The sequence below is a fragment of the Filicampus tigris genome, chromosome 11 (assembly GCF_054856515.1).
Source record: "Filicampus tigris isolate MCC_2025a chromosome 11, RoL_Ftig_1.0, whole genome shotgun sequence".
NCBI lineage: Eukaryota > Metazoa > Chordata > Actinopteri > Syngnathiformes > Syngnathidae > Filicampus > Filicampus tigris.
Genome location: NC_141227.1, coordinates 13,279,163 through 13,302,284, shown reverse-complemented (window position 1 = coordinate 13,302,284; position 23,122 = coordinate 13,279,163). Strand labels below are relative to the sequence as shown.

Below are 23,122 nucleotides of genomic sequence, written 5' to 3'. Positions count from 1 at the left end.
ATCAACACCACTTGGCCCATTGGAAATAATGTAAATTTATTCCACACTTAAACTGTCACCATCACAAAATCTTTATTCACTCAGCAGATGAGGATTTACTAACATTTTACAGTCATACAAACATAAAGAGAAGTTAAACACTATTAAAAAAAAAAAAAAAGCCAGGGAAACAGCTGACCCGTTGACTATGTAATGGGGATCGAACAGCTGTTTGCAGAGTGATAACTCACCTCATAATACCGTGGATATGAAAAGTCTGCACACCCCTTTCTAATGTCTGGGTGCTTTCTAAAAATTGTCTAAGATACAGTAAATCGTTTCAAAACTTTACACCTTTGATGTGACCTACAACCTGTAAAACTCAATTTGGGGAGAAAAAAAAACATTTTGTTGGGGAAGTAAAAAAAACGAGAATGTGGTCACACAAGTGTGCACACCTTTTAATAATTGGGTATGGCTATATTTAGCATCAATCAATCAAATCAAAACTCGCCAAACAGGAGTCAGCACACACCTGCTTCAATTTGTGTATGTACCAATAATTTGGGTTTCCTGGTATTTTATCAACTGTTTTATTCAGAGTGTAATAAGCAACCAGGATTAATATTAAACTTCGCCATCATACTCTTTCTAGTGAGTTGACATCAAAAAAGCGCAACACACACACTTATTCCTTCAAATGCTTGGATCTTTTGAAACCTATGTTCCTAGAGAACTAAAAACTCATTTTCTTCACTTTCTCATAAAAGCCATTTACCCTCTACTACTAATTTCCGTTATGAACATTAAAGCCCTCGTTGCTTTTTAAAAACAGAAGAGGTTCGTCGAACAAATAAACATTTCTGAGATTTCCCTCAAAGCCCCCGGAAAACAGCCCAGATGTCACGACAGATACATTTGTGTGCATTTCAAATCCTCCAAAGTAGAGCTGCCCCCCGTAGTTCAAGGCTACGTATCTCCCGAGTGGGTCCACATCCTCCAGGATGATTCTCTCGTTGTTCAAATGGACTTGAATGACAGTACTGTTTATTAAAATGGAAACATGGTGCCATTTGTTGCAGCAAAGAGTCAGACCTTTTGACGTCACCGGGAGCGAAATCCTCTCCCCGAGATTAAGTGCAACTTTCAGGCCTCCCCTCTCGAGTCCCACTGCCAGGAAGTCATCATCTTCATGTCCCCCCCTGCCCATCCACATGATTAAACTGTCGCTTGTGTTTGTTAGGAAAATAAAAGAAATGTGGGTGGATCTTAAATTTCTCCTGTTGTATTTCAGATCAATGTATTTAACATAGGAGTGTCCCACAAATTTTAAAGTGTCTATTGGCACCTCGCTAGTGCAGTACTTTCCTCCCCACCCGAGGGGGCAAATGCAAGTGTATGACGTCTGACTAACGGGAGAGCATATGGAGCCATGTTTACAGATGTTGTTGACACAGCTTAAAGACTGGTTACAAGTTGGGCCGGTCCATAACGCTGTGCAGTCACACGTGATGGCGTCACTTCCTGTTGCCCTGCATTGACCTCCATTGTGGCACACTTTGTACCCACAGGCACTCCCATCCCGGTCCCCGACATTTGCGCCACTGAGAGCCCCTTTTTCCGTCAGCTCCAACTCAAGTCCGTTTAGAATCACTTCTCTGATGCTGCCAGTGAAGCCCGTTGGCTCCCCTTCGATGGCGTGCGTGGACACAGAGCTCAGAGAAGAGACGCCCCCGACAAAGATGTTAGTGGCAACATCCAGTGTGCTCATCCCCTGGGTCACATTGTGTCTGACCTCCCTGCCATCCAGAATTAGGAAGCCCCGCTGACCGATCCGGCCCGCCTTCACTGTGTGCCAGCTTCTTGCATTCAGGTCTACTCGAGTAACAGTTTGCAGGACGTGGGGACCATCGCCCAGATTGTACCGCAGCTGGACAAAGTTAGACATCAACGAGAGGCAGAGGAAGTCACCTGTAGGAAGAGGGGAAAAAAAAAATGACTTGCCCTGAAGACGTTTTATAAAAAGTTACTTTACTGTTCCTTCGGCTAAGTGTACACAACAAGTGGATGGAATTTCGACATGAATATCTTTCAGTGTAACTGCACAGTAAGTGGAGTGGGGATGTACCCTTAAAAAAAAAAAAAAAAAAAAAGTCAGACAGAATTGATATACACCGAGGTCTACGCAAACAGCCCATCGTGAATAATAATAATAATTTAAAAAAAAAACACCAGTTGTAAATCAGAACTACAGTGATAGCAAAGACCATAAAATATGGTACATTAGAGGTGCATGGACCATTAAATAAGGCCAGCATTGGCAGCCATTGTGGTAATGTCATTTAAACTTATGGGAAGAATCAGCCAAGGCCATCTATGTATTGTAATGTTTAACATTTACATGCATTTCTCATTGTTTACTTCTGTGTCGTTGCTGCATGATGTTGCCACATGAGTAGCTGTTTATATGCATCATTAAACATAAACAGTGTGTCACTTTCGTTAGTTTATAGGCACAAAATAGGAACTGGGCGCTTAAACCTGCAGTGAGAATCATCCTAAGGATTGCAAGAACCTCAAACTAACTCACATCCTTAGTGTATATTGATGTATAATAGTTATGTTCAGGTCAGGTTTGGTTGGGTGCTCTCTTTCTATCAAATTTGTGTGAATTATTTTGGAATTATTTTGTCATTGAAATACTATGAAGGATTGTTTTGCTTTATAACATAGTTATTACCAGCTCTGTCCCCAAGATGTTGTGCAATGTAGAAAAGGATGCCACCAGGTGATAACGGTTGGAACTGCATTTGTAAAACAGTCCTGTGTCTCATATTCATCGGGGGGAAGGACATCCAAGAGGAGCGCTTTCCACCAAAGAATGGATCACTGATGCTCACAGCTGAAATGGGGACAATAGAGCAGTTAAATAATTGAACAGCGAAAGCGCTTCCTTGTTGACAAAATGAACAGAGAAAAAAACATGTGTAATGATGAAGATTGGGTTTGATGGTGTGACCTTTCTCGCAGTAGAGTCCTGCTGTTCCCAGGGGGCACTGACAGGTATATCCATTTGGAAGAGGGATGCAGGTGGAGCCGTGTGCACACAGAGGCGGTGGAGTGTGCGCGGTGTCGCACACCGACATCGTCTCCGAACAGAGCGCTCCCTTCCGTCCGAGAGGGCACTGGCAACTGCAGGAGGAAAATGCAAGCCCAGAGCTAATGATTTCCTTTCCAGCATACTTATATAAAGTCAATTAAATGTGTGGCCTTACTACACGGATGAGCCAGAGTCCACACATGTTCCTCCATTCGTGCAGTGAACATGAACACACAAGTTGACTCCACATTGACCCATGCTTCGCCCAAAGGCTGGGCGTCCCAGATTTTGGACTGTTCCATTTCTTCTTGTTCGAAAGTATATGTCAAAAATGCACCCTTGAAAAAACAGACATACAAGGAAGGGATGCTGTATTTTTAGGGGCATGTCTCAAATCGAAGGGGGTATCAGTTAAAACATAGCCGAAATGCCATGACAGAAATCAAAACACTCATAACAACATGTCGAAAAAATCCCTAGTTACAATGCAACCTATGTGAGACACACAGGGATGACTTCTGAGTGGATCCCTTGTAAATTCAATGATGCCATTGACGTCACTACTCATCATGTCTTTTCTGTCCACCTCGACATTTTGAGTACCGACATTTTGTAGCTGATAAATCTTGTGAAAAAGCGCCACATATGTTTGATGACGATATAATCTGCATGTGTATTTAGTACGTTGGTATGTCCCACCCACTGCTCACAACAGTGTATGTAATACTGTAAGTTGTAAAGTTACATTAAGTCAACTTTTTTTTTTTTTTTTTACAGTTGTATTGTCCACATTTTTCTAAAATAAAGCCAGTCATTTTGAGCATGAACATTACACTTTCATATTAAACATTTTAACATTATGCACGTCCATTTAATTACTGTCCATTGTTTCATTAGAGGTAACTGCCGCTTTAAGAAACCCTTTCATATTTTCAGTCACAGACATTACCATTAGCATTTTGTCTGTCAAGGAAGACTTCAATAATTACAGTCAAATTTTTACAGTTGCTAAGTTTAATTTTGCATCCGACAAGGGCAAAAACTATCCATACCGATGAGTTAAACTACCAAGAAATGGGTTACCAGGGTATCAGTGTAGCTAGTGGTTAAAAATAACAATCATTTTATTTATTAATTTATTTTTTTTTGTTTTCTGAGAAGAAGATAAAGCCACTTTTCCCTGTCAGGAGTCGCAATTATACAACCCACCCATTTTCAATGTGTGGGCAGTCCACCGTGATCAGGATTTGAACCCTGATCTCTGTGTCCAAAGTCATCAGTGGTACCCACTGCAATCTTCCACCCACCGTCAACATTTTCTAAGAATGTGACACTAAATGTACATGGACGTCATCTTCAGAGCTTTTCAGCCCGCTCAAATCCAATCGTCAACCCAGTCTGCTGGGTCCTTGGGTAAAAGTATAACCCAATCCGTTCAAAATCCATAGCTAGTAGCTACCCAGCGAGTGGGTAAGGAAAACAATCCATTTTAAAATTAAAAGTCAAATATTTCAGAAGCAATATAATGTAGGGCTACGAATAATTATATCTCTTTGACCTTCTTTGAATCCATAGAGGAATGGTGATGCTATCACAGAGCGTCAAAACATTTACCCTTGCAAAATAACAATATGAATGCTTGTCTCTGAGCATTCACACAATAACCAAACAAGTATGTCACCGGCTGTCATCAACCATCTACCTGGTCTTGTTTGACTATTGCGTCCATAAATCCATCCCATCCAGGCCATATTTACTTTGGCCCGTAAGTGCAGAGCATGGGCAAAGTTGTAAAAATAACACTTCATTGCATTGCCCAACCCTCTCTCTTGCATTGGCCACTGGCACAAACAGGATGTACTGGAGATGTCATGTTCACTCATGAATATTCATGCACTGATGCCGTCTACATAGACTTAAGTGATGGTTGCAGCATTCTAAATGCAGGCCTACTTACAGTGGATATGTCTTTTTAATATAGTTGTACACAGTACTGTATGGACGTCTCTGTTTCACATTGCGCTGAATAAATGCCCTCAATAGAAATGTTTGCATGGAATGGTGTCGAGACTCGACAAACACTATTCCCGGTTATTTGTTATTTGATCAGCGGCTCAAATTGAGAGACTGCTTCATTTCAGGAGTCACTGTGTCTCCTCTGCCACCTTTCCAACACGGGGAGTGCGGATCTGTTGATAACTGGGAGTGAAGTGAATTATCAGTGTGTTCACTGCCAGCCATCATGATTAGGGCTCCAGGAAGGTCACACAGATCTGATTAGACGCCCATGAGTTCTCATTACATCCTCAGCACTGGGGCGAAGGCGCCACCGGTGTCGAGTTTACCAATACGAGGACGTCCTTGGGTCAGGTGGAATATGTGAACTGTGTTCACCGCAGCTGATTTGATTTTTTTCTTTTTTTCTTTAAGCTTTCATTTGAAAGGCTGAATTGAAATGAATGCCACACTCATAAATAAGACACAAAAGTTTTCCAGTCCTTGGACACAAAAAGCTGCCGTACAGTTCAAATGGCTCTGCTGCAAATAACTGGCCCGAATACTGAATGTGGTTATAATGGCATTGGCATTCCTCAATATCAATGTTTGCAGAACAGCAGGCATTGTAAATAAACACATTGCCGCATTTATCCCAGCCAGTGTTGGGAGTAATTCTCGTTAATGTTTCCGTAATATTATACCAATTCCAATCTCAGTAATGCATGTTATAATATATATTAAGCAGGCAAAGTTGAGCAAGACATTTCCGCTTTGTGGGCGTACACAAAGCGTCCCCTCGTTCAACATTTAATTACAGCATATTAGGTGGAAAGTCTTCTTCTGTTCAGGTGTGACTTGCATTTCAGTTTATTAGTTCTTGCTTCTTCATGGTCTGAATGTATTGCTTTGAGTCACTGTTGTGAGTGCAAGCATCGGGCAAGCTATGCATCAACGATTACATGGAGCAACACTTTAGACTATTTGGGCAAAACTCATGAACGAGGATATGACAAGGCATATCAGGAGGCAAGTAACTGACTTTTTAAACCACATTTTAATCATTGGCATTGGTTGATTTTGTGAAAAAGTGCAAAAGTACCTGTTTCCATTGGCCTTAGAGGAATATAATCATTATTAATCTGTTCTTTGGACATAGTTGTCTTGTTAAAGGGCTTAAAGAGGGAAGTCAACCCAAACACAGCTCACCTGTTTCCTGAAGCTAAGCCACGATCGGTTGTTATCTGAGCCCTGAGCAACTGTGATTTCATTTTCAGTCGACAGAAGTGACAAAATGACCGCCCCTGTGATGGATAGATTTTGCTCATTTTTCACAAATGCAATATTAATCAGAATGCCTTGTTTCAATTAGTGGACCTTCACAGATCATATTATTGAAAAAAATATGTTTGGTTTGACTTCCCTTTTAAAAGGCTCTGTGGCATACTTTGAATGCCAAGTCATACTTGCAGTTGTTTTAGTAAAGCTAAACAGTAATATTGAGAATCACCCAATAAATCACAATTGATAGTAGTTAATCAAATTGATGTAATTTGCCTTAATTCGGGGGGCTTCTCTCCACATTCCAAAAGCAAGCATGGTAGGTAAATTACAGACTCTAGGTCGTCCATAGGTGTGAATGTAAATGTGAATAAAACTTTGTCAATACAGTACTGCAAATAACTGGCGACATGTACAGGGTGTACCCCGCATCTCGCCTTTAAGATCAGCTGCGATAGGCTGCGGTTCACCCATAACCCCTTAATGAGGAAATGTATAGAAAATGGATCAAAGCTCATAATTATTATGCCATGTCATCTTCCAAGCCGCTTATCCTGTACAAGTGTACAGGGTCGCGGGGAGGTGCCGGAGCCTATCCCAGCCGACAATGGGCGAAAGGCAGACTACACCCCGAACTGGTCGCCAGCCAGTCGATGGGGCACGCACATAGACACCGTCACTGAGCGGGAACCGATCCCACGCTGCCCGCACGCAACTCTGGCGTGTGTACCACTGCACCATCAGTGACGCATAACACTTTATTATTTCAATTTAATTTTTGAAGTGACTTGGCAGCAGTAGAATACATTTACACAGCGGCAATTAAAGGTGTTGATACAACCACCCTATGTGCTCTTTTCTGGTTTCTGTTTTCATTATATGTCTCTCCTCTGCTTACTATACTAAGGCACAATGATCCTGGGATGAAGGACAAGCTCCAGTGCTCTGAGTGCACACTGCTGAAAGTGGCCGTCTTACCCTGAAAGCCTTGATGGAACCTGGAGCCAAGTGGCAGTAGGTTAGGGCTGAACTCATTATATCCGCCTACAAAGAGTTGCTTGACAGCATCGAGGACCCGCAGAGATCCTGGAGACGAGCCCGTTCTGTTTCTTTGTCCATCAACCTATGAAAGACGTTGTTGAAACTCGAGCTAGTACTGTAAATAATCTGAAAATCTCAAGCGTTGAAAAGCATGACCTCCAATGAATTAGCTTCTCTTAGAGAAGTTCACTTACCTGTAGTTCAAAAATACTTCGGTTTTTGCCTCGTACAAAAAGACAAAAACACCTCTTTTCCACAAGGATTCTCACTGACGTGTCACACTCTTTTGGTGATATTTCAGATTTTCTTTTTCATTCTGATCTTTGACCGAAAATAATAAGCACAAGCCTGATGTGAAATTGTAGCATCTGCTGGCCTACATTTCTGACATTGTAGCGGTCAAATACAAAAAGAGGGAGGGAAATCAATAAAATGCTTTTTGAAGAAGTTTGTGATTAATTTGCCTTTTTGTAGGTACAGCAGCTCCTGGCCATTTTTAATGCCTTGCAATCTGCAGTTTACAGTCAAATAAATATTCTGCGGTGATCCAGTCACCTTCAGCCATCCTGTTTTGTTGGTCCTTCCAAATGTGACAGTGTGGATGTCCATGCGGAGGTTGAGTCGATCCGAGACGATGGTTGCTATACCTGAGCCAAGATTGAATTTATGCAGAAGTCTCCCCTTCCGCACACCCAAAACAAGGAAGTCGTCCCCATCAGTGCCTGGAAATAGAAGGCGTTAATGAGCAATGAACAGCACGGCAGATATAGTGCAGTTAGGTCATAAAATATATTATAAATAGCATGAACTCTCACTGAACTGGAACCCACAAAAACAATAACAATCAATTACCCAGATTTAAACTCAATTATACATGTGGTTGCTTGAAGGCACACTGTAAACGACATTGTTCACCACTGCAACCACTGCGGTTTTGTGTAACTTGATCCCATGCATTAATAAAATAATTGTGCTTCACTGTTTTAAGTAAGTGATCAAAGCTGACACATCATTAAAGCAATTATTGTTTTAGTTGTTCATATTTCATCTTTTCTCTTATTTCACCTTTGAATGCGCACTATTTTAGGACTTTGCTGCGCTCTCTCCTGGCAGGTATTTCATTATTCATAGCGCTCTTGTGTTGTTGTTTTTTTTCTTTCTTGTTTATGAATTGAACTCTCTAGAGAAGACTACATCGGCTCTACTAGAAATGTTTTGTGTCTTCTTTTTATAAACTATTGTCTGGCGATGCAACGGTCACGTTAGCACATCCGAACACTAATTCTGCAATGGATTTTAAAATGTATTCAATGTGTTTCAAAAGTCACTATATCCTACCTTTTTGTTACAGATAATTCGGACAGACTTGAGGCCATTAGCATTTGACAGCTTTGCAGTTTTGTAATTACATCATTCCCTTGCACGTAGCTTGTCAGTTGACATTGGGTCAGTGTTGTAAAATAGCCATATGGTAAGATTTTTTTTCTGTCTGTGTTCATGTTACTGGATGGAAGAAAAATGGTCCAATCAGTCCATTGACATGGCACAGCAGACCACAATCTTCGGATGGTCTGGTTCATGCTAAAGAATTCCTGCTGGGAATGATTTTGGCTAAAGTTGTGTGAGTTTACTTGATTCGAGAGACTAACGATAGACACAGTGCTGGTTTTGGAGTAATTTGTGTGACTTTTAAACTGTGTAGGATATGAAAAAAAATTCTCTTAGGAATGAGGAATGTGCTATTTATAACATTTCCACTGGCTAAGACGGATGGGGAAAAAAAGCAGCAGCAACAGCTTTGGTTTTTGCTGATATGTAGACCTAAATGGTTTTGGTGCCCCTCCACTGTGTACATTGAAAAACTGCAGTGGATTTAGCATTAGAGTTCTTGCTGAGATACAAAGACACAATCCCTGAAATATTACAGGTTGCTGACCTTGTCCTTTCTGCCCAGCAAACAGGATCAGGTTGTCTTTCAAAGCAGAGGAGTTATTGGCCAGCGTGAACTTCAGCTGGAACTCATAGAAAAAGCTGAGACTCGGAATGTTGGAGTGGGCCGCAAAAGATGTGTAGCCAAACTCATCAGTACCACTGAATCTGGCTCGTGTGATGTTGACTGCTGCAAGACAAGAAAGACACATTGGAAGGAGGGTGTGTGCTATCCATCACAACTCGCCAAAAGATGGCACTATTGCCACACAGTACCTAAATGGAGGGAGTTAAATCCTCTCAGAATGCTATTAAATGGTGACCTGTTTTCAAACACTATCACCTCTCCAGTCCCATTCTATTTCCATTAGTAGCTATTTAGGCTGAATTTTGGCAAGCAGCCGCCAAATGCTTCATTCTATTGCTGCACACAATGGCAGCACAGTAACATTCAATTCAAGTTTAGTTACAGAGAGCGTGTTGTTGAATTAATGCTATTTGTATTGAATCTCTGCATTTGATTTTGCACTATGACTCAGTGTTAAATTTTACAATATTTCTGAAAATTCGCCTTTGCCCACCCCAACACAGTGAGCACAGAACTGACATTCTTGCCCGAAAGACACTTTTCATGGTGGCAGTGATGGCAAAACAGGCTCAAAACTCTGCTCTGCAATTGTCCCCCTCATGCACATAAATTATTTATAAAGCCTCATCATCTCCACTAAGAGTCCTACTTGCTTATTGTTCCGCTGAACTGCCTCTTTATAAAAGTAGACAAATGGCAACGTGTTGCTCCTATTTTGCTCAATTAACAAGTTAGATGCGAGTGGTGCTTTTTTTTTTCCCCCAGACCACATATGGATATGTAGACATAGGATATTGTCAGTTTTCTCGATGACCACGACCAGGATTGTTATCAGGCTTCTGCAGAGCTTCCTGATGAGCTGATCATTTGTATCAGGTGTGTTGGAGGTTGGAAACATCCAAGACATGCGGGATAGTGGCCCTTGAGGACCGGAGTTGGCCATCCCTGATCTAAACCAAACAACTTAATAATTAGACACTGACTTGTAATTTACAACACTTGAGGTTCACCCTATTTGTATTTCTTAAATTATTTACTCAGCTCGAACGTCTGAGGTTTATTTTGACATTAGTGTCAGACTTGTCACCATTTTTTCTGCATGTAGCGCTGCATGCATTAAATGTAAACATGACACCGTCGACACTTTTTTCAGGTTTGATTCCAGTCCAGTTGACCTTGGTGAATAAGTTAACATTTTGTCCCTGTATGCGTGGCTTTGAATGCAATCCATTATGACACGTTATTCACTCGGTCTAGACTAGAGAGCACATAATTAACAAAGGTGCTTGTGAAGAGAGCTGAAAAGTGTATAGGAGGTTTTACATTATGTGTTTGAGTCACATGTCTATAGAAATGTACATCATACTAGGAATTGCCCATACAAAAAGTCAGTGTTAGAGATTTGAAACACACTGTACTTTTAAACATGTTACAGCATTTAAATGCCCTTGAGGACCCAAAACAGTACAAAACTAACATGTAGAACAAACTAAATGTAGCAAATGTACATCCAAAACAGATGCCACAATTAATATTTCATTTGAAATATATTGCATTTAATATCCTCCATATTTAATCTTATTCAGGGTGAATTCAGGATTCATTCAAGGGTGAATAAGTAACTATCCATCCATCCATCTATTATCCATACCGATTATCCTCACAAGGGTCGCGGGCGTGCTGGAGCCTATCCCAGCTGTCTTCGGGCATTGGGCGGGGGACACCCTGAATTGGTTGCCAGCCAATCGCAGGGCACATAGAGACAAACATCCGCACTCACAATCACACCTAGGGGCAATTTAGATAGTCCAATCAACTTACATGCATGTTTTTGGAATGTGGGAGGAAACCGGAGTACCCACGCAGGCACGGGGAGAACATGCAAACCCCACACAGGGAGGCCGGAGCCGGGATCGAACCCACAACCTCCGAACTGTGAGGCGGACGTGCTAACCAGTCAACCACCGTGCCGCCGAATAAGTAACTAATGAATAATTATTAATACTAAAAATGATTAGTAAGTAATTTATAATTCTAAGTGAAGTCACCTCAAATATACATGAATTTTTCATGAACTCCACTAAGGCACTTCAACATTCGTTGCACTTCCTGGGCTTTTGCTGCATTTTCTCTCCTTGTTGTTCAGAGAGTAACCGTATCAAATTAAACACACTTCAGACGACACCTGAAAAAATTGCACCGAAGGAAGATATTTTTTTTGTTTTTATTTTCTTTTCTGACCTTTTAACTCATCTACCTCAGCTGTCCTTTAAAACCATAACAGTTCTTGTTTTGACAAAGAACAATCATTCCCGAGGGTTTGAAAAATGCAATGTGATTGCTGGGATTCTGAAAAGGAAGATGGATTGACCTTTGACTACTGCTGATAATTTCTTGGGATGGATACCCTATAAAATTAGCATTTAATGAGCAGTTGCCCAAGGTTATTCTCGCATGCTTTGTTCCAAGTAGCTGTAAATAATGGTATGCGTGTGTTCACTTGGCAACTTGGCACTTGACAGCTGCCGTGCCTGTCACAAAAACACACAACATTTCAGTTCTTGGAAATTACAAAGATGGATCATAAACCGATGTTCAAATGGAACATTTTGTGAGTTTGTATACTTTTCACAATCAAGGTCATGCTTTGATATTGTTAAATACCAGAGGTGGGCATTCCGTCAGACTGACGGACCAGTCTGTCGGTCCGTCACTGACGGACGGCTATAAGATAAGATAAGAAGATAAGAATGCCTTTATTGATCCCACAGTGGGGAAATTTTCATTGTTACAGCAGCAAAGATATAGGTCACACAGGGACGGCGGCATAATGTAGCCATTAATGTATAACATTGATGGCAAACATTCAGGATCAAACCTATGGAAATATACGCAGTAACATGTGTATATACACATGTATATACACACCAACATACATCTAGATAAAAATAATTTTTTTTGCTGATGATTGACGAATGACGGGACACTTTTTAAAAATGACGGACTAAGCACTGAGGGAAGTGGATTTTAGTCCATCAGAGTAACTGTCACTAAACACGTCCATCAGTGATGCACCTCTCAGTCCGTCACTGAAGGACGCCCATTTTGCTGACTTTTTTTGAGGGTGGGGGAACGGACTGACGGACCAACTGTCGGAATAAAAGATGGACTTAACTGACAGACTGTCCATCTGACGACTACAATTCTTTTCGTCGCCAAAAATGACGGACTGATGAATGACGGATGGGTATCCAGGCCGCTGATGAATGACGGACCACCAAAATTGAGTAAAATGCCCACTTCTGGTAAATACTCTCTGAAGGTTTGGGAATCACTTGTAACAATAACAGAACATGGCATGAACAACTGCTGGGCTCAATTATTAAATTCTAGTAGTAGTCCATATTAGGAATGAGGAAAGGGCTCTGTGGCCTTGAGACGAGCATGTAGCAAGCCCCTTGGGAGTGATCAGCTGTGATTGTGCTGATCTTATCGGATGTTGGCAGGATTCAAATGTCAGACGCACGCTTGGTGCTACACTGGGATGGTTGAATTGCCGTGTCTGGCATGTGGCTGCTGGAGCATATCTATGATATGCCAAGCACCCTGCTGCTCTTTAGTTTAGTCATGCAAAACCTTTGCTTGTGAGAACCATAGCTGACTTCTGCTTTATTGGCTGACTTCTTTAAGGGATTCACAAAATAAACAGCTCTTAAGCAAATGAAGAGTAAAAAAATCGAACTTTCCACTTTTATAGTGAAAAACTGTTAAGAAAAGTTTCTTTAAGTAAATACAATCTGATTAACTTAAAAGTCCTTTGAAATATTCAGCAAATCAGCCGTGAGTTTTGCTTTGATTATCCAACTTTATTGCTGGAGGAAGAGCACATTTCTACATCCTCAGCACTATTTAGTTCTATTAATCCCTTTACTTAACAACAGGCACTCATTCTACCAACTGCTCAAGGCTCCCATTCACCAACTGTTTGCAGATGAATCCCTTAATAAAGCTACAAAATCTACACTGCTCTGATGTGAGTGCAGTGAAAAGGGGCTGTTTTAGGGGCATTGTTCTTAACTGAAAACTGAAAATGGGCCACGTTTTGGACGTTTGTTCACAGGACAGCTGTATTTTGGAAACCAGAAAAGCAAATATAAAACAGCTGGCTGTGGAAGTGAAAGTAAAGGCCATGCTGTGCAAGTTTACACAATCATGTCACAACCAAAACAATGACAGACCTCACAGTGGACGTCAAAATGTCAAATTAGCTTCATGTAATTAGCGCATTTCATATACAATGTAACTACACCCATTCATCCATTATCCCAAACCGCTTATCCTCACAAGGGTTCCGGGCGTGCTGGAGCCTATCCCAGCCGTCTTGGTCCTGAATGGGTTGCCAACCAATCGCAGGACAGACAGAGAGAAACAAACGTTCACACTCACAATCACATCTAGGGAGAATTTAAAGTGCTCAATTAACCTACCATGCATGTTTTTGGAATGCGGGAGGAAACCGGAATACCCAGAGAGAACCCAAACAGGGGGAGAACATGCAAACTCCTCACAGGAAGGCAGGGCTGGATTCGAACCCACGATCTCTGCACTGGGAGGTGTATGTGCTAACCAGCACCGTGCCACCCTAGGTAACTAAGTCTGCTTCACAATGAAAAATATAACATTGAAAGTCATTTACAAATTTAAAATTCTAAACCAACATATCTCAACTAAACATAGTTAAAAGATACATTTGGATTGGAAAAGAGCAATTGCTGTGCATTCACATTGTGTTCCTTCACAAAGTGACAGTACCAACTACCTGTATGGCACAGTTAATACTGAGTTTTTGTCTTTTGATTCTTATTCATTCAGCCTTACCTTCATCACAAAGTAGGCCTTGTCTCCCATAAGGACAAAGACATACTGCCTCCATTGGCGACTTCGGGATGCATGTTGCGCCGTGACTGCAGGGGTTGCGGTCACAGGTCATAAACTGGCACAGCCGGCCAGTGTAAAGCGGAGGACACTCGCAGAACCAGTTCTCTGCATCACTAAATGGTGTGGACACACAGGGACACATACTGTAATTAAACCAACGGGTGAACCATCATGTGGAGATGTGTGTACTATGATACATGTAATCGTAAACTAGGAACTGTGTGTCTCCAGATACGCACTTGAATTAATAAAAGCAGAACATACGTGCACATAGTAGAGCCCATTTCCCCACCAAGATGGAAAGATTATAGTCTGCAAGCTAAACAAAGAATTACAGGCAAATAAGAGTTTAGAAAATATATTCTAGTAAAATGTCCTTCCTAGTTTTGGTTATAGTTATAGCAGAGCTGTTAATGTAGTATATCACTAAATCTCCACAAGTTGAAAATTACCATAAAATGCTCTGCCAAGTCTACAAAGGGTTTATGATATGAGGCAAACACTGCTCACACCAAAAGCTAAGGCACAACAAGGTTCCCTTAAGTGTGGGCAGCCATGAGAGAACATTAATTCCTTTATCCTAACTTGTATTTAGATAAATATAATGGGTTCACATTATGCACATGTCCTACCTACTGTACTGTATGCATGTTTCATGGAAATTCATCGCGTAGTTCTTGAGTAATTCCTGCTAACTAACACACAAACCAATCCAAACCAAACAAATGGGTGGAAACAATTGTTGTGGTTGTCTGGGTCAGAAAATGCACCACCACAAATGATTCTTCCTTCCGCAGTGAATAGTCCTTGCTTGGCATGAAGACAAACCAACATTCGAAGTAACGTGGTGGCAAAAGAGACATGTACCAAAGGTACAGTATATAGTCACAGATAGAGAAGGCACTGGTGAGTTTCAGGCCCATAAATTAATCATGTGTTTGGTGCAGCAGCTCTGCAGGGTGTGTTTTTGCTCCTTGAGAAAGTGGCTTCCAGAAATGAAATATTTACATTCTGTCGCCTGCGTAGTGCATTGTTAGATATCATACGACTGTGCTCTAGTACAAAGAAAGGATTATTAACGGCCTACTAATGCCGTTTGTAAGGTGCAGTGATACACATAGGCATATTTTCGCTACCAGTCGTGCACATTATCTTCAAAATATTACAGATGTAAATGTGATTAATTGTGTCTTCCTGTAAACGGGCACATTTGTTTAAATGACAACCTCTATTAACCAATTAATAGTAAATTGCATGTCCATCCTGAGAAATGCTCTAATATATATATGTATATATATATATATATATATATATATATATAAATATGTATATATGGCCAGTGGCCATGTGTTACCGTGGCCACTGGGAGCATAATGTAAATGTAGCATTAACAGTCTAACACAGTCACTATCTTAAACAGAGCCCTACAAAAACAAACTAAACTAAACTAACAAACTAACCCACTTGACAAGTTATTAATCCAATTAATGGATGAAAAGAATGACCGCTAAAGTCATTGTTCATGCTTCCCAAATATGACAAACCTCTTTATTTTTCAATGGTAAACTTGGTGTTATGTCACCTCATGATAGTACAGATTACATGCAATATACTTATTTAATTAAAAAATACAGGTTTAAATAATAAACATCCATCTGTTCACTTTCAAGGGAGGGAAAGTAATAACAAAATTACATGTCATTCGTTAGGAAACACTAAATGCATCTTTACCAAGTATCAGACAAAATTCCAGTGACCAAGCAACTAGTGGACTGAACAAAAAATGTTTAAAAAAAACAACTAATGCTGTTCATGACTTTTCCTGCAAAAACATCACTTGTCCCCAGCTGTGCAGAAAGTGTCTTAAAAAAGAAACAAGCTGATGAAATGCATTACCACAATGAAGCCCAAATAAATTGCCACAAAACGGAGCTCTGCATGCGTAACATTTGGTGTTTGTTTCTCATTTTGTTTGTGAGTGCACTACGTTAAGCAGAGGAAGAAGCCAGTCTGAAAACACTTCACTTTTAATTGGCCTGCTCCAAACTTGATTCGTATGGTGACAAACAGTTGCTTAAATTTGCCCCTGGCAGGCACTTTGATGATGAAATAGGGGTAATTTTGGAGACTAATCTAAATATGTTAAAGTAACAATAGGTTGAAATTCTAAATTTGCAATAAAACCCCAACATGTTATCGTGGTTCACTTGAAGGTCATAAAGAGATGAGCATCTCTGTCAACCAGGAAATGCTTAACACTGTCAATGCTAACATTACTAAACACATTGAAATATATTAATTAATTAACTAATTATTAACATTACTAAAAATACCCTTGACTCCACAACGTGCAGGGACTACCTTGAAGCAGCAAAACGACACAAAAGAACACAAATGATTCCTTACTATTGCTTTAAGGCTTCATGCATGATGCTGATATCAAACCAGTCACTGACCCGACCTCAACCCAATTGAGATGTTGGGGCATGACCCGACCTCAAGAGAGCGATTCACACCAAACGCCCCAGGAATATTGCCGAACTGAAACAGTGGTCAAAAATTCCTCCTTGCAGTTGTGCAGGTCTGATCTGAAACCACATACATTTTCTTGCGAATGTATATTGTAAAACCAATGTAAACCAGGTACAATCATGATATAAATAATATGCCAGCTATACTACATTTCCATACTGCATACAGTATAAGAAGGGCAGGAACAATAAGCTGTGGAGATACCTGCGTTTTGCAAATGTCTTTTGCAGTAAATAAGGTACTGAACACTTGTTTTCAAGTGCTTGTTGGTATGCAAACACTCATCTACAGGAAGCCAGTGATGAAATTCTGCTGTCATGCTATTCATCTGGAAGAAACAGTTAGTCCACATTATACTTCGTTAAAAATAAAACAAAATCAATGTTTGTAGCAGATATTATTCATAGACAAGAGCTGCTTTGGTATGAAACACTTGCCCTCCATTATTGTAAACAGACAGCTGGATAGTGGATACCATGACAATTGAGAGCTCTGGCGGCAGGCGGTAGGATAAATCATCTCAACATAACCTCGCTCTTCCCTCGCTGAATTTTAATACTGGCCAAGGAATGAAGTAGAACTTGAATATATATGTGACATTCACCTGATGTACTCAAGCTTCTGTTTGAGCAGACAGCTCTACGACATTTCCCTGACCTCGTCCAGACAGTCTTGGCTTGCCCGGCAGTGACGAAGGGCGACGTCTGCTGAACCTCTGTCTGGGTTCTTTGAAACACACTGTCAAAGCAAAGCATCACTCACATGCAATTCCTTTAAGGAAGGAGGAAAAAAAAAAGACTTTCTCTAAGGATCAGACAATATTCCCTCTCTGCAACCTCTCGCTGTGCACATCGAGACTAGGAGTGTCCAAACTTTTTTTTTCCACTGCCTCACCACGATCTCCAAATTCCTTCACATGCATTATATTAGCAATTGCACATACTAATCATTGGCTGGAGCCATCAGAGGTGCTGTTGATGAAAAAGAAAACAAAAGAAAGTGATGCTTTACCTGCTTGGACGATAAGGACAAACTATTGTTATTAAAGGTAAAAGTAAATAAGAGAGTGGTTGTCTCTTTGAAAGCATCTCTAATGATAACTATCACTGCAGTAGTGTCTGAAAAAAGGCAGCACTTGCATTAAGTTTGGCAACAACCATGAGTACCTCTGATGGGGACAAGAAAGAGAGCTGATGTACAACCGAGCAAGTGACTCACTGCATGCTGACCATGCGCGTTTCTATTTGAAAATGATGGTGTCTACGCACAATGCCTACATTCATTAAATTTACTTAAATCAGTGACCCTTTCTCAGCAGGAGTTTGAATTTGATGAAATTCACAGAACAATTACAATGGCCCATTCAATTTGATCTCATTTTATATACTGATAAGATTTTAGAGATACTGTATATCTAACTTATTGTGTGAAGCAAAATCATCAGCACTCTCTATTTTCAAATGATGAATTATTCATTCAGTGAATTGCCAAAATAGAAGGAAGTTATCCTTCTAATCATTTTATCTCAATTTAATCTGATGCAGTTGGTAAGGCTCAGCGATATGGCCTTAAAATAAAATACTAGTCCCCCCACTAAACAACCCCCGCCACCCAATTTTTAAAATATATTTTCGCCCTCCAATAAAAAGAAAAAGCAATTAACATTAAAATTATTCAATATTTGTAGAGCGTGTCCATTGAAACACAACCCTAAATAGAGTTTCATAAAACATTTTACCTTAGCACACAATCATCGCAGAGAAGTCAACGTTTATCCTTCCATCCATAGTCCGGGTTTCATGAAATAAAATGCACACATTTACCAACCTTGCCCAACACACTCATAAAAACGATTGTATGAAATGATAAATAATTGCTTTGCGTTCTTGTCCATGTGCGCTGTGTAGCCAAGGCAGACCTGACAACCTGTGAATTGCAGGCATGAGAGTGTGTGCCTAAGTCAGCAGAGAGAAATGAAAAATGTTAACTCACCATTAGCTGTATACTGAGTATCCTGCGTATCTAAAAATAAATGTGCGTATATTTTGAAATATTTTATTGTAATACTTCATTTTTATTATTTCATTTTTGTCTTTCAATATGACTCAGTTGATCGGTCGACCAACATACCCGCTTGGCTAGCTGCCACTAGTAGTGACATTGGTATTGGCACACTAATTAAAACAATATTTTATGAAATACAAATAATATCAAACACACTTAATAGATTTTTAGGAGGTTAAAGTTATTCGTCAAAGTGCCCAAATAGACATTTGGAAGAAGCACAATGTTTCCTCTGGAAATATTCTCAATGGACTTGAGTCACACACAAAATGGTAACTTTGTTTTTAATTGTGAGTTAGGATAAATGCTTCTTGGACCGTAGTTATTTTATATCTATGTTTGTACTGCAAGTAAAATTTCAAGCACACTTATAATCAGTAAAATGAAGCAGCCTGGGCAAGAACGTCCAACCAAGTTATAGTTATTAATACATCTAATTGACAAGTAATCATTCAGTATGAAGAGGTTTTGTGACATGCAAGGAGCAATTTAATTAGCCACATGAATGTCTGGATTTACCAGCTGCACATTACATTCGCCGTTTTACGTTCATTCTTATCTTCTAATACACATAACTTAGTGAATCAATCGGACACATTAATGGGCAAATAAAGAACACTCAGTAGAGTTTGTGCATTTTTAGCAGAGAACAACTACAGAGCACATAACTACGGCACTGCGTGACATCAAGTGGGTTACATGCTTATATACCTTATTTAGAGGGACAAATTATCGTCACTTATTTTGGGTTTGAAGAGTACAAAATTTGATCTCTTCTCTGTGTGAGGTTGGTAAAAATCAAAGGACAAGCACCTGTTAACCTTACAAATCATATGTGTGGTTTGTGCAATAGCTGCTAATTGCTAAGAAAGAAGACTGTGGATTAATGTGGGCTAGCTGGATTTTTGCCTCAGCAAGTTGCCAAGCAACAAGCAGAGAATTGTGTTGTTGGGATCCGTTTTCCCAAGTTTACTTTATACATTGATGAGATAAAAGTACACCATCAACATAAAAAACACTGGTTGTAATGCTTTTGATCTTGCTACATGTTGAAAATGTGAGAATACTGTGCGTTTTTACATTTCAAAGCCTAGATGAAAAGATCCAAAACTTTACAGGAAGTGCAGAATAGTGTGAAAAGATCATCCATCCATCCTCTTTCTATAGCGGGTGGCTTCATTCGGGTCACAGGTAAATGGAGCCTATCCAAGCCAGTCACCAATCAATCACATGGCATAGACTGTACATGTACAGTCTATGACATGTGATTGATGAGCAGCTTAAATAATGGAAGGGGCCACAATTTCTCTTATCAGTGCTACTTGGTCACATAGGACCACACACTTCCTAAACAGATGTATGACAAAAATGCCATTTCAAATATGGACAATATACGTGCATATGTTCCAAACATATTCTCTTAATATATTTCATTTTTCAGATACTACATTTCTCCACGCATGTATAAAAGAGTCAGCCTTCAACAACAAAGCGTCTGAACAATCATACAAAAACCACATACAGTGATATTGTTTTCCAGTGCAAAGGAATAAAGGAATGTATAAAAATTACCATTCAAAGACTACACAAAACTGCCAAACAGCAAACCAACACTAAGTGCAAGAACACAGAAATCAAGTCACTCAAAATTTTAATATTATTCAGGTAGTATGTGCATCTTGCATGTCATTCAAAATCTTCCAAAATTTATTAGGCCTACTCGCGTTGTAGTAAAAGGCAGTATAAAACCAAGTCATATCTGCCATCTAGTGGTGAATGGCTATATTACAACTTAAAACTATACAGTGTAACCAATCATGGGGAATTGGGGCTGGACTCAGCCAGGATCAGGTGAAAAATAAATAAGCAACTAAATAAATAAATAACTAAATATATATATATATATATATATATATATATATATATATATATATATATATATATATATATATATATATATATATATATATATATATATATATATATATATATATATATATATATAATGGAATACAATGGAGATTCAAACCTGGACCACCTGACTGCGAGGCAATGTCTTTAACCACTTATGCGATGTGCTGCCATGGAAAGATGATATGGTTTTATGAACTGTTTTTTATTTTTTATTTTTATATGCTATTTTGCTCCAACAAAAGACAGCAACAGTGAAAGCTGCAGCCACCTGCTTCTGCAAAAACTTACTGCACGCCCACACAAACGTAGCAACATCAACAGCAGGCCCCCCAGCAGGACACTTACTGACAGGAGACATGTGGGAGTCAAACTGTACTCAGTATCCTATTCTAGACCAATAAAGTTGGCTGATGCCATATAGCCAATATTCCAGTCAAAGTCTCACATTGTTGCTTTAACAGAAAATAGCAAATTTAAAAACGATCGCAGAGAATACATGCTATTTTGCTTACATAGGGACAATTATTGTAGATGAAACAATATTTTTATGTTACTTTCTTGCATTTACAGTACATACAATGATCTGGTGTCCAATGCACTGGAGAGATTTATAAATGTCACTTGTCAGACATTAGAAAGTCTTTTGGCATTTCACGATGACGCTAAAAAGCCTGATATGCATAGATGCCCTCAACAGAATATGCTCCACTTTGACATTGATATGGGAAAAACAACCTCTGGTCAGGTGAAACCGCAATCCCCCTGTCATCCAATTGTCTCACAGCAGTGCAGCCAAAGGCGACTAAGAGAGCTCTGTGAACTCTCAATGACCCCTGAATGGTGTGTGTCGTACAACAGACTGCATTAATGTGTATGCATCAAACTAAGAAAATTGCGAGACCTCCACTTTAACACATGACAAACTACCTGTACCACGACGCCATCATATCCTAATTGATATTCTCCAAGCCTTTTTCTATCAAAATAATCAGGGTGCCCACTTTCATTTCCTGTTAAACGAATGCAAATGTTAATAGATATTGTCATAACAATGAACAAGTCATTTAGCACCTACATTCTGGATTAGTCAAGGGGAAAGAGCATCATAGGTCATCTGTGCAGACTAACAACGAGGGTCAAAATTGCTGGTAAGTGAGGTGTGATAGTGTTCTGATGAGCTAAGATGGCTAAACACAAAGGGAGATTGTATCACATTTAGACCAATTTCGGAAATTAATGGAACCTTTCACACTTTCACCTTTTTGTATCTAGAATATCGCATATTTTATCAGGGACAAATCACACGAACATAACTGTTACACTTTTAGAACTATAGTCAAGTTCTTTTTAAAATATGGTGACTAAATGTGCAATTTTACAACATAATTATTTGTCACTTACAGAATATACACTTACAAAGTAAAATGTATAATTTGTAAAAGGAATGGAGTATGATTTACAGTGTGACCCATTTGGGAAATCCTAAATTGTAACCCCAAAATCTTATGACAGTATGTAACATTAGTTAACTTTTTCTTGAGTCTAATTATAAGTCAATTTAGAGACCTAAGCTCAGGCTGCTATTATTACCTCCCTACCTAATTTGACAGCTATTTTAATCAAACAAACCGACCCAAAGCTTTCCATATTTTCTGCTTACAATTTGTGCTCACCGCTTTATAGTGTATGTATAGAACCCAGTAATGCAAACTGCACAGTATTTGGGAATTATTGATCCTGGTCTCATGTGCTGATTTGCATAAAATGTAAAGATAATTTGTTTGCTTTCACGGAGGACGAAGGGAATCAGAAAGTAATCAAAATTGATTGAAAATCAGAGGATGTGGACACTTTAAAATTATACTGAAAGAGTAGTTCAAAACCTTTTCTTCCTTTCTGTTTTGTGTAAGATAGGTTTGCTGTCGATAATGATGTTATACTCAGTTTTTTTTTTGGTGTTTTTTTTTTTTGCCCTGAGCAATTAAATTATTTTCAAACTGGTGCTTCACTGTCAGTGTTTTAAGTCAGTGGCGATTGTGCACCGTTAATTAATACATGCTCCCCTTTATGAGAACGGTTAAGTAAAATCAATCAAGATCAGGAGTGTTATGAATGTAAATGCTGTTGAGATTTTTTTCATTGTTGTACTACCAAAGGTGCTTAGTAAGCCTCTCACGTTACGCTTTATAAAAATATATGATCTCAAAGTAATTGAGTGCAGAGAAACAGTACTATACCATGTGTGGAAGTAAGGTGCACCA

At 39.5% G+C, this 23,122-nt stretch overlaps 1 protein-coding gene across 1 annotated transcript in view; it reads right to left on the bottom strand.

Moving 5' to 3' along the window:
* Nucleotides 1-15: 15 nt before the first annotated feature.
* The window catches only part of eys (EGF-like photoreceptor maintenance factor), a 149,395-nt gene continuing 126,288 nt past the window's right edge, over nucleotides 16-23,122 (bottom strand). Inside the window, exons 42-49 of the mRNA XM_086045079.1 lie at nucleotides 14,292-14,464; nucleotides 9,333-9,515; nucleotides 7,952-8,118; nucleotides 7,334-7,478; nucleotides 3,255-3,417; nucleotides 2,999-3,171; nucleotides 2,720-2,881; nucleotides 16-1,950 (exon numbers count right to left, since the gene is read on the bottom strand). Coding sequence (XP_085901205.1) covers nucleotides 767-1,950; nucleotides 2,720-2,881; nucleotides 2,999-3,171; nucleotides 3,255-3,417; nucleotides 7,334-7,478; nucleotides 7,952-8,118; nucleotides 9,333-9,515; nucleotides 14,292-14,464 — 2,350 coding nt within the window. The 3' untranslated portion in view covers nucleotides 16-766. The remainder of the gene's footprint in view (nucleotides 1,951-2,719; nucleotides 2,882-2,998; nucleotides 3,172-3,254; nucleotides 3,418-7,333; nucleotides 7,479-7,951; nucleotides 8,119-9,332; nucleotides 9,516-14,291; nucleotides 14,465-23,122) is intronic.